General features: G+C 41.8%; 1 protein-coding gene across 1 annotated transcript in view; it reads left to right on the plus strand.

The window, feature by feature from the left end:
- Window positions 1-883: 883 nt before the first annotated feature.
- rtn4r (reticulon 4 receptor) overlaps window positions 884-12,161 on the plus strand; it is a 40,590-nt gene continuing 29,312 nt past the window's right edge. The window contains exon 1 of the mRNA XM_010736838.3: window positions 884-1,422. Within this exon, the coding sequence (XP_010735140.1) occupies window positions 1,401-1,422 (22 nt within the window). The 5' untranslated portion in view covers window positions 884-1,400. The remainder of the gene's footprint in view (window positions 1,423-12,161) is intronic.

A 12,161-nucleotide genomic window follows, 5' to 3' on the forward strand; every position in this document is an offset into this window, starting at 1 on the left:
TCTCTGCAAGGACATCCTATGCTTACAGGCACTTTGGATTCCGAAGTGGAGAAAAAAAAAATATATAATCTGCCTGATAATATACAAAAATGCAACTTATTTTCTAGTATGAACAATAAATTGTAATGTGAAAAGGATAAATGCGTTTTTATCTTTTTGAAATTCAATCAAAAACAGTCGTTGGTAAGTTTGAGGATTTAAAATGTTTCTCCGTCTGTCAGGTTAACCAAGCAGAACGGAAGTCTTTGTTGTTGTTTCTTTCCTGCCGGTTTATAACAACTCCGCCTACACCAGATCAGCCAAATTGTCCAGTCCCTGGGAGGAAGCGCGGGTTCCACCAGCAGGCCTGCCTGGCTCTACGCCTGTCTTTCGGGGGGTATTTTCGTATGCATGTGCGTGCCTGGCCGTGTCCGATCCAAATAGATTCGCCTCACGTCACCTCCCTACCCACCCAACCACCCACCCACCTGCCCACCCCTTGCACATAAAACATTCATTAGAGCGTAGCCCTGCGCTGCAAGAAATATCTGTCTGAATGAGTCATTAAGTCTCAGATTCACTCGGAAAATCTTCAATCATCAATCATCATTCCTGTGAAATAACTTGTTTTTCCAGTACTGTTTTTGATTTGTTTGCGGGGTTTACTATAAATAACTGGAGTGAAACCAGGCAGAAAACACAGCAAATGAAATAAACACACACACTTTGATTCATACGAACATTCCACTTTGAGATTTAAAAGGAATATTCTTTGCAGCGTGATATATACTCATAAATCATTCACCTCTGAATTCTCTCTCTCTCTCTGCTCTTTCTCTCTCTTTCCGCCAAACGCACCTCGCTGCCCCGCCCTCCCTTCCCCACCTCCCCAGTGGTAAACGCACACTGACGCTCACCAGTGCGGCCGACATCCGTGCGCATCCACCGCACTTTTCTCCGTGTACTTGGGAAATATACAGCGGGGCAAGTGATCGGACTGGATATGTGCTGCGATTTCAAAAACATGGATCAAATACCGATTTTTCGCCTGTGTCGTTGATTTCTCCACTCCTTGCGTTAACACTTTGAGCTCTTCTCTGTTTGTGCGTCCTATATTTTGGGGAGGTGTCGAGTCTACTGATCCCAGTTTGGATGTTTATTGCTGACTATTTTTTTTAATCCCTCGTCCAAATGACTGAGCTCGGGTGCAGCCGGAGACGTGGCTCCCCACTCGGGAAGACCTACGGCTAAAGTTTGAAGGGTGCAGGGGTGCTTTAGGTTGTCCGTCTCCCACCGTGCACTGGAATTGCAATTACCCATAAATTGCAAAAAAACAGCGGATATCCTATCTGTCTCCGCACACGCTGGGATTCATTCCACTTGGATTTATACAGCTTCTGGATTTCACCCCAGTCTAAATCATGAAGACCGTTATTATTGATGGTGAGTACACATTAGACAATAAGACGTCTTTGTAAAGTTTTCTCATAAAGCAGACAGGAGGACCATCCTGGGTTACTGCGCAATGAAAAAAATCCACATTCAGTGGCAGTGTTACTGCTCTGAGAACAGACACGACCAAAGATAAATCTAATGTCCTAATTGGAGTTTACTCTGCTGGCTCCTCCGGGGTTTGGTTAAACTGGTACATGACTGACAATATGCGCAAAAACACATCCAATCTCCTGGAACAAATTACTATTTTATTCTTGGAGCGGACTAACAGGCAGCGTCAATATCAGTTATGGATATTGCGGCTGTAAACGACCTTGACTCAGTGGCTCTTAATTGAGTCATAATTCAGAGCAGATTTTGTGCGTCCCTCTTCCTTTATCTTTTTGCGTGCGTGTATCAGTGCGCGAGCGAGCGAGCGAGCGCGCGTGAGAGAGAGAGGTGAGAGGCCGTGTAGTGTTTGCGGCCGTCAATATGCTCTGCATGATATCGCAACTTAACCCGGGCATCCGATCAGCCCGTCTGGACACTGTGGGCTGAGCTTTTGATGAAGTCTGCAGATGGTCCGCTTGGCGGCCCAATAATACCGCTCTACTCTCCAGCTCCTTGGCTTATAAGTGGTGTTTTTTTGGCATAGTTCCACTAAGGGTGCCGCCAAAAGGCAGGAAATTGGGCCTTTTTCTCTGAGTGGACGTTGAGCTATTCTAATGAGGACAGGAATGCTCTAACATTCCCGCCGGAAATGGATGAGATTTTCATTTCTTGGCAGGTGCATGCCATGCCATAGGCTGTTTGTGTGTGTGTGTGTGTGTGCCATAGATGGATGAAGGAAGAAGCACCTGGCATGTCAGTGCGTGTGTGTTCCTGCACGTTTGTCTGTTTAGTGTAAATATATTTAATGCAATGCAGGGAGAATAACACTGGCACGGCGTGTGCTGTTTGATAAACAGCACCAGGATGAGATAAATGCATGTATGTAACATCCAATTTGTTCCATTAAGAGCTTGTGGAAAACCTTCATCTCCACCCTGCCCCACCCCTACACACACTGCCTCAGCAGACACACACACACACACACACACACACACACACACACACACAGGCACACACAGTCACACGGTGCTTATGCAACACCCTGTACACACTCCCTCTTCCTCTCACGTTGTTCATTACTTGGGTAAAACTGCAGGATTATGGGAAGAAAGCCGCAGATTATTGTGGGCCTACAGAGTAACTTTGCATTTCACAAGTAGCAGAATCAAAGAGGCACATCTAGTTGTGCATTCCCTTTGATATGTCACAGGGTGATGCAAATTCAAGTGCACACCCATTCATTGGCACAGAATGGCTCTGGGTCCCTCAGACCCTTCAGACAGGTTTTCATCACCCAACTGCTGGTGTGATTTAGCACCAGGCTCCTGACACACACCTATGTCTGATTTTTTTTATTTTTTATTTATTTATTTTTTTTTCCTGTTGCAATTATAACTGGTATCCATCTTTCAGGCTGCTGATTTGGCGGAGAAAATATGGCCTGTCGTGTCTTGTGTTTAAGGTGTCAGAGTGAGGAGGGACTTTAATTTGCACTCTTTTTTACCCAGTCAGCATATGATCAAATGACTCTGTGGGAAAGCTGTTGCTCGGGGGGCGGTGGGGTGCTATTGCTCCCTATCTACTGCCAGGCAAAGCCAATAAAGCCTAAATGAATGGATAAAGCCATTATGGTGGAACTGAAACCTTTCTCTTTAAACACTACACAATGAGGGCATTTTTTTTAAATTAGTCAACTTTGTCATTTAGGTGGTGCTTTGCCAAAAAACTCTGCCCTATTTTAAAAATAGGCCACAAGATGCATCATCCGAGCTGGCGTGATAATTGTTTTAAACATATCATACCATAAAGAAAAAGATGACATGCAAAAAAAAAAAGAAGAAGTGAATAACAATAGGTCATTTGCATAGCTGTATTAGGTGGGATCAAACACCATACAAACAATAGGACATGGAATCTTCCGCATCCTGAAAGAGAATGTGAAATTGATCCTTCTTTGTGTTTGTATGAGTGTATATATATATGAATACAGGGCAAGGGCTGGGAACGATAATGTGGGTGCAGTGTTCTATGAATGTATGGAGAGGTCTGAAGAAGAGAGAGGCAGTGACAAGAAAGAAAGAAAGACAGCGGGAAAGGAAGAGAGGATACATGCGAGAAATGTGGACGTAATGCAACTCATCATGAGTTACCAGCTTGTGTTTTCCCGTGTCTCTCGTCACATATGTCAACTGCACAGATGGTAAAGCAAAGTGAGAGGAAAGGAAATGGTAGCTCTTTATTTTTTTTAACATGTTCAGTAAGGAGTGTGTTTTCATTCTTGTAAGTTCTTGCTCTCTTAATTGGCCAAGGTCAGCAATGAGACCAATAAAAGAACAACCCTTTTCCTGAGGATTTCAGGGGGAAATATGTAGGATTCTTTAACTCCCCAATGTACAAAATGACCATAATATATCTGTGGCTGGCAAGGTTGTTGATCAATACAACAGACTCATTGATTGCTCTGCCAGGTGCTGAGATTTCTGGCTTTCATTTCTAGGTTTTTCAGCCTCATTTTCCAGACCCTCCCAGTCTCCACAGTCTCATTTATTCACTTTTTCCAAATCTTTAACAATTGAGGATGGAACTATGAGCAAGACCTTTCAGCTATGGAGACTAATAAGCCTCATTATGTGTACTAGCTCCAACAAGAGGAGATAATAAGTTTTGTTAATGTTGTTGCAATTCCTTTTGGTCACCAATAGAGGTTGATAAAGGTCATAGATTGGTCACTGGCTGCTTTTTGTGATGTTTTGGGGGGTCAATAAGAGTCAACATAGTCGTGATCAGTGCAGCAACCCAAGACCAAATCACACAGAAGACAGTAAACGGAAGGTTTGGCTTGGAAATTCAATTGTGTTCTGCCACAAAATACATCAGCACTGTCCTCTGGGTTGCCAGTGGGCCCAGCAGACAATGACAGTAAATACAGAAGGTAGTTTTTAAAGGTAATTGGCTCCAATGCAGACATCCAGCCTTGGTTCCACTTGTCTTTGTCTTATCTGCTCAGCACTGCACTTTCTTTTTCTCCATCACAACAGAAACTCTGTGTTAATCTCACCAGTCAATAACATTACCATCCAATTATTTGTTTACCTGTTCAGCGAGATTCTTAATTAAATTTTTGTAGCAACAGATACTGCATAACTGATAACTGACTGACTGACTTTGATAATGGTATCTGGAACTTTCAAAAAGAGACTATCCTTATAAATATGTCTAAAATGTACTTGTTCATTTTATGTAATGCTCTACTGCACGATATAATGACACCTCTGGAGAGTTGTTGAATTAAAATAAAGAGATCTAGTTTTGACAGGTAATTATTTGAAGTTTTATGTAATGCATGACAGTTTATGTGGTAATGCTGTACATCATCGCTATAAAAGGGGAAAAAAAAAATCATAGCAGCCATTACAGTCTAATCACTAATTTATGTACATATCACAATTCACCAACTTTAACTAAATATTGCAAGATTATTAGTCATTAATGTTGTTGTATTATTGTATTAATGGTGAATTCAAATCCAAATAAATTAGGACCATCCAGTACTTGCATAATCAGCCACAACACATACAAGAAATACAAGCAAAACATTCCCAAATGTTTCTTATCCATTTATGACCCTGTGAACTGTTGTATTCATTTCTTATCAAGTGCTCAATGTCTAAAGGATTAAAATATCAATATTTTTGCTACATAGCCTTGGTGGTATTAATGCCTTAGTTACAGTGACAGACTGCAGCAGGTTATCTGAGAGCGGATCTGCTATGTTCACTGCATCCTGATGAGCGCGCTCCTTCAGGGGCCTCTTTTAATTGGCCGCGCCCTTCGAGTAGCACTGCATTTGTTTATACAGTACATGCACACGCACACACACACGCATACAGATTCCTATTGATACACACACGCATGCATGCCGGCCTCAGATATCCTTGGAACTATTTGCTCTAGGTTATCCCAGCCTCCCAGCTCTTCACTGCTAATCAGCAAGACAGAGGAACTAAGTGGATAAACGAGTACAATTCTATTTGTTTATATAGAGGAAGCTAAGGGGCGAAAATACACAGAAAGCAGTCGAAATGCAATACACTATTCCCACAGATTACCAGTCCTTAATCCTCTCTGTGGGTTATTATTTTACTGTCAGAAAATTTGGAGGGACAACGAGCATACTTCATACTCCATTCTTCTGAAATAAAAAAAAAATAAAAAATAAGAGTAAGTGTTGGCTCTTGTCTTGAGGAGGGTGTGGGAGAAAAAGGAGGACTTGAAGAATTAGCGTCATGCAATTTTAGGGTGGTGAGGCGGGTGGAGTCTTTATGGAGGGATTTATTTATGTCTTTTTACAAAAATCCACTCTGACACTGAATCATAATCCTTTAAAGGTGCCTACGCATGACAGAGCAGATCAAAACCTCTTATGTGCCAAAGCCCAACCCTTAAATAAAAGACAAGTGAAATTTGCACACAATGTGCAGTTGCATCAGAGCTGCGTTGACACCAGAGTCGTGATACATTCAGACCGGATGAGCCAGCAAGCAACACGAAAGCCTCCCCAGGGGAGCGTATATGCATCTGTTGATTCTTTTAACACGGCAATAACATTATACGGCTGCAGCTCTTAGCGTGCACAAACAGAACTGGCTAATTTGTTGAACACGTTGCCCATCTCACTCCACTGCGTAGTGTCATCTTTCAATCTGTGGTTTCACAGTTGTTCTAGCTGCGTCCTTGGAATGACTACCGTGCCCACTTTTCTGTCCGTGTATCCATGAAAGTTGCATGGTTGTTCTAATCCCATTGCAGATCCGAAAGTGTGCTCCGAGCTGGCTGAACGTCAGTGACGCTGATTATACCACAATGGGGAGGCTGACTGATGGCCTAGTAAATTGTTAATTAGACAGAGCAGAAGCCGCTCTTAAATTAGACGCATGAATGGAGCTGTTGTCAGCCTTATAAGTCAACCCTGCTCCGCTACTCTTCTTGCAGGGTGCAGTGCCACTCAGATAGATAAAGTGGCTGGCTGATCTAAGACGTGAGCACAAGCACAATGTCATTGATCACAGTGTTAGGAGGATGGTTAGCATAACTGATCAAAACCAGAACACACATAGATAGAAACTGTGTTTGGCACAGGTGTTAGCCTTTTATTAAAGACTAAATTGGAATGCAAGGTCACTTTTTGTCACACCTACATTGCAAATTGGAATGCAAGGTCACTTTTTGTCACACCTACATTGCAACAGTCTAAAAATCCTTGAAATCCCTGTTTTTCATTTGAAAAGCATTTTTTTTTTTTTTTTTTAATGGAGGTTGACTATTTTAGTATCTGTGCTGATTCAGAGGATAAAAAACTAACTACTTGTAATAAGAAATGGGCATAAAACCTGTCATATTAAAAGCTAGAGAGCTTCTCAAAACAACATAATGAATTCAAACATATCAGAGACAACGTCTCTTGCTGTATCTGTCACACCCTGATAGATTTACAAGTAATTATTTGAAAGATAAAAAGATGATTGATATGTCTAAACTTTTGATATACAGTGTACATTATGTGGAAACACAAATTAATTTCCTATAGATCATGATGGTAGTGTATTAGAAAATCCACATATAACTTGTGTATACCTCCAAACCAGGTGGTTGGGCAAACAGAGGGGACAGAAGTCAGAAGTCACGTAGTTTGGAGTCCAGCCAACGTTTGTTTAAACTCAAGACCATTGCCTTGTTCAGGAAAAAGTTTTGAGTGACACCACCAGAAAGAGGCAGGTTCATCAATACTTGGCTTCAGTAAACATGGAGGACATACTGATATAATTAGCCAAGTTTTGCTGACATATGACCTCATTTGAAGTCTGCACTCAGTCACAATGGGCTGCTGCACTTTTAAGAGAATATTTAAGCTGGGGGATACCCTGAGGAAGTACCTGAGATTTTGTTTCTCCATGGATTCCATTGATTCTGATTTTAATAGTGTCAGTGATGCAAAACAGTCCCTACCAATCCCATTGATCAGGCTGCTTGTTTCTGTGATTAGTTTGCAAAGACAAAATGGAAATCAGTGTTTTGATTCTGTGTTTTACAGGGGTCATCTTTCTCTACTGTATTCAGTACTGGATCCTGTTCTCATTATTTATCTTCATTCACTGCAAAGTTCTAAAGGGCCACGTCAAGAGGACTCTGTGACTTGCATAAATAGCTGCGTGTATGGCTGTTTTTTTTTTTAATGTGAAGGACAAATACTGTATGCTGAATTCGGAGACTGCATATTTTAACAGGTTTTCAAAGGGTAGCTGCAGCATGGGGTGAAAGAAAAAAAAGCACCTTGAGATAACGGAGTAAGGAGCCCACTTAATGACAGAGAAGGCATCTTATTCAGACAGACAGGCTAAAGAAACCAAAGATAGATAGATAGAATTCTTTTTCTGACAATTCCATCGCGGGCCATAACCATGCGGGGGTGGGGGGTGGGGGAGTGGGACTATCTGACTGGCTAGATACAATCACATGGGTAGTATGACTCTCACACGATTGGTTGGTACCTTCCAATGCTTGCTCAGTGCAGTGCTTGGATAGGGAAAAGTTATGTTACGGCATGAAATAGACTCGCCTGTCAAAAAAAAAAAAAAATTCTACAATTAATCTCGGGTCCGGATGATATGGCGATCCGGTCCGGATCCGGACCCCGGTCCGCGGGTTGGGAACCCCGGACCTACAGCGTGGCAACACACTGAAACAAAGTATCCACTTGAACAAGATATTGTACCCATTATAACCCCCTAAAATGTAATTTTCTTGAAATGGGTTTCAGCAATATTAGGTTTTAATAAAAGAAGAGAGTCAATAGTAATTGCAATCGTGATCTGATTTCATACTGCACAAAGTGCGTGTAGTCTTACACACAACAGCAGGTAAAGTTGGTCACCTGCAGCTTTTTATCCGACAGCTCACTGATTGCTGCTTCTTCTTGTTCCATTACACCCTCACAAATTAAAAAGGATCTGCCGATGAAAAATGAAAACTTGAAAAAAAAAACAGCCACTGTCTCGTTTTGTCGATGCATTTTGGATGAACGATTGCGGTCAGCAATATGTGGCTTTTCTGCGGCTGCTTCACAATAAAGTGTGTCGCCAGCTGAATGACTTCAATGTGAAGCAGCAGCAAGATGTAGGATAACTCAATACAGCTGTGACAAGGTGTAAAGAGAGTGAGCAGTTAACAGTGAGGCTGTTATGAGATAAAAAAAAAAATTGGTTGGATTACATGCATACCTCGTTTCCGAGGATTCCTGTGATTGCCTCGTGCTTAGGTAGGCATGACGGATTTACATCCGGATGTGGTATTAGCAGATGACATTACCAATGAACTACTATGTAGGGATGTGGTATTAGCAGATGACATTACCAATGAACTACTATGTAGGAAGATAATTCTTGAATATGAATACACTGAATAGAAAATGATGATAGATAGATAGATAGATAGATAGATAGATAGATAGATAGATAGATAGATAGATAGATAGATAGATAGATAGATAGATAGATAGATAGATAGACATTCACAACAGGGAATGCGCCTCCCTGTGCACTTGGTAGGTAGTTCACAGCTGAAATATGTATAGGGATCCCTTTGAAGGAAATAGGTCGTCACTCCTCGGCTCAGAGGAAATTGATCTGTTATAGATGTGAAGGCTCACTTTGTAGGTGCTAAACATACATAACATATACCTGTTCTGCTGGCTTCATACAAGAATTCCACAATTTTTACGTGGCAGATATAACTTTATTTCATACGCAAATCAATTGGCTTAACGGCACGCGGGAGTAAAAGGATTTGTCGAGCAGGAAATGCATAATCCTGCAACTGCTGCAGGAGCAAGGTAAGACTTTCTAGACATACTCAGAAGCACAAAAGTGGAATCAATAAAGATCCCACTTGTCTGCTACAATAAGAGCGCACTATAACCTCCTCTTTGAAAGAACAACACTATTTATCTGCATGTAATTGGACGGGGCTGCCCTCGCAAAGCAAAAATACAGTACAAGGAAAAAGTAACTCCCTCCAAGCTGAGATGTAACATCTGTGTTCAGGGCCATTTGTTTGAATCAGGTTTTGCTCTCAGTCATCTCAGGGGCCCAAAGTAGGTCATTCTTATTAAAATGCAAATCTGACAAGTGTGCGTCCTCTTCTTTTGTCCCTGTGGTTTGTGTGCCGAATGCTTATTCCATCTGATTCTTTCCAAAATTTCCTTCCAATCTTGCATTCTCTTACTCCTTTCACTTCGTGTTGGTCATTCCTCTCTTTATAATTCTATTACTGTCTCAACCACATACACACTGTCACTCATCTTTCTGTCTTCACTCTCAGGTGTAAATGCTGATTATCTTGTGTAGATATCAGGACATGGCAAATTAAATGTGACCGCAGCTAGCCTGCCAGGACGTCCATTATAATGATATCTGTAATCTGCTGGGATCAGGGGAAGCAGTGGGGAGGGGTGGGAAGATAGAGGGATGATGATAGAAGGGGATTCAGTGTGTATCCGGTAGCTGGCAGGAGAGTGGCGGACATGGATTTTCCTCCCCTGATGAGGTTTGCGTTGACTGTAGTACCATATGTCATGCGTGGGTTTAAGTCCCATGAACCAGTTCACCATTTGAGGCTGAAATATCAAAATTTTAGGTCATGAACCATTGTATACAACATGCTGAGTTGTTGAAAGATTCTTCCCCCTTATTTTAGTCTTTTTTTCTCACTTTTGTGCTAAACACTGTCTGTTACTGTGTTTCTACAAGATAAATGGTGGTCTGACATCTTAATTCTTGTATTTTCTGTTGTCAAGTGTCGGCTTGAGTAATGTTTGATGATCTTGTCCGTTCAGCCAACCAATCGTGCTGCTGAAATTCCTGTTCCCCAGGGGCTTCAGGATCAGTAAATATAGACGCTTTCTTCTTCCAAATATGTTATCAGTCAGCGATAGACTCAGAATGAAAATGTGTTCATTTGTGGATGGCACTGAGCACCATCAAAACAACAGCGTTTAGATCCTGCAGTGCAGCATTTTGACACAACTCTCAACACATTAGAGCGGAGCAGGAGACCTATGTCAAAAAAATTCCCATGGAATCCCTTTGAGATTCAGGATTGGAGAACACGAAGGAAGAATTGATCTGAAATGATAGTACTGATGATATGGCACCGTCGCAGGCGCGTCAGCTTGGGTCGGGTTTCCAATATCTCTAATCAGAAATGGTGCTTGTTTTCACATGCTTGTCCGTGTTCCCAGCAAAGCCTATCATCACAGCAATTATTCCAGTGAGGGAGATGAGCACTGCCAACACTCCATCTCTTGAGCTGTAAACAAATTATGCTGAGGGGTCTTGATGATGTCTGTGTGAGAAACAAAATAATCTGAAACCAATTCCTATGGTCCCACTGTGCCTTCTCAAGATCTTCAGCCAGCAGATACTCATGGGGGTGAAACTGTGCCACCACTGGAAGAAAGCTGGCTTTTAACAGCAGTGCCTTCCAGATGCATCTGTGATGTATTGTTGTTTTTTGTTTGTTTTGTTTTTTTGTCTTCCAAAGCTGTATTTACACATTTTGCATCGCTCATCAAAAGTGCAGACTCCGCTCCACTTGTTTGGATAATGAGTTTTGACAGATCCAGCATTTTCTCTGTTAGCATAAATCAAAGCTTGAATTTTCCACCTGGCACTTTCAAGAGGTAATTGATGAAGTTACCATTGCCATATGCGCCCTTAAACATCATATAATTCAACTTTATGCCATTAAGTCAGAGGAGGTTAATTTTACTGACATGATTTGTAATTAGTCAAACAACTGGTGGTTTGTGTTTTGATCTATCACATGTTTAAACTCTTTTGTCTTGTGAAAATTTCTGGTGGTTTTCAATAAATCTTTCAGTGGTTTTGCTGCGGGTAATTGACAGGTTATGTTTTCTCCCCCTCCATCGCTCCCTTGGAAGGCATTAGCATATTGAGTTTCGTGCCTGACTGTGAAGCGATTCCCACCATGCCTTTAAAAGGCATCGCATGAATAGGCGGCACATTATACCGCAGAGAAATATGAGACAGGAGAGAGAGCACACACTCTTCCTTCACTTTTCCTCTCAGCTCATACACACTTCAGCAAGATGAGCTCGACATGCGTGCAAACACACACGTCGGCTGCTAGGGCCCCCTGTCGCTTGCAGACTCACATAAGGTTTAGGAGGTGGACCGTATTTTCCAGAGGAGTGAGTAGTGCATGCTACGTTCCCATCTCCCACAGTAACTGCAGAGAAGCAGCCATGAAATAGGTATAACTTCCCCTGAAAGTTTAAGACACCTGAGCCTCACCTGGTTTTCCCCTTATTTATTGTTGCCTACTCCACCATGAAGCTGAAATTAGAATCGGAAATTCTGATCAGCAGTTCAAAATCACACCTAGGAATTCAACTGCAGGACTACTGGAAGCACAAAAATCAAAGTGTTGGACTACTTTTCTGAGTTTGGATTTACTGTCAACACCCCAGTGGACCCTTAAATATACTTCTGAGACGGCTAATAAATGATCTCATGCAATACAATTTTCAGGGTTTTAACTCACATAAATTAACACCAGAA

This window comes from Larimichthys crocea, chromosome III, assembly GCF_000972845.2.
Source record: "Larimichthys crocea isolate SSNF chromosome III, L_crocea_2.0, whole genome shotgun sequence".
In the NCBI taxonomy this organism is placed as follows: domain Eukaryota; kingdom Metazoa; phylum Chordata; class Actinopteri; family Sciaenidae; genus Larimichthys; species Larimichthys crocea.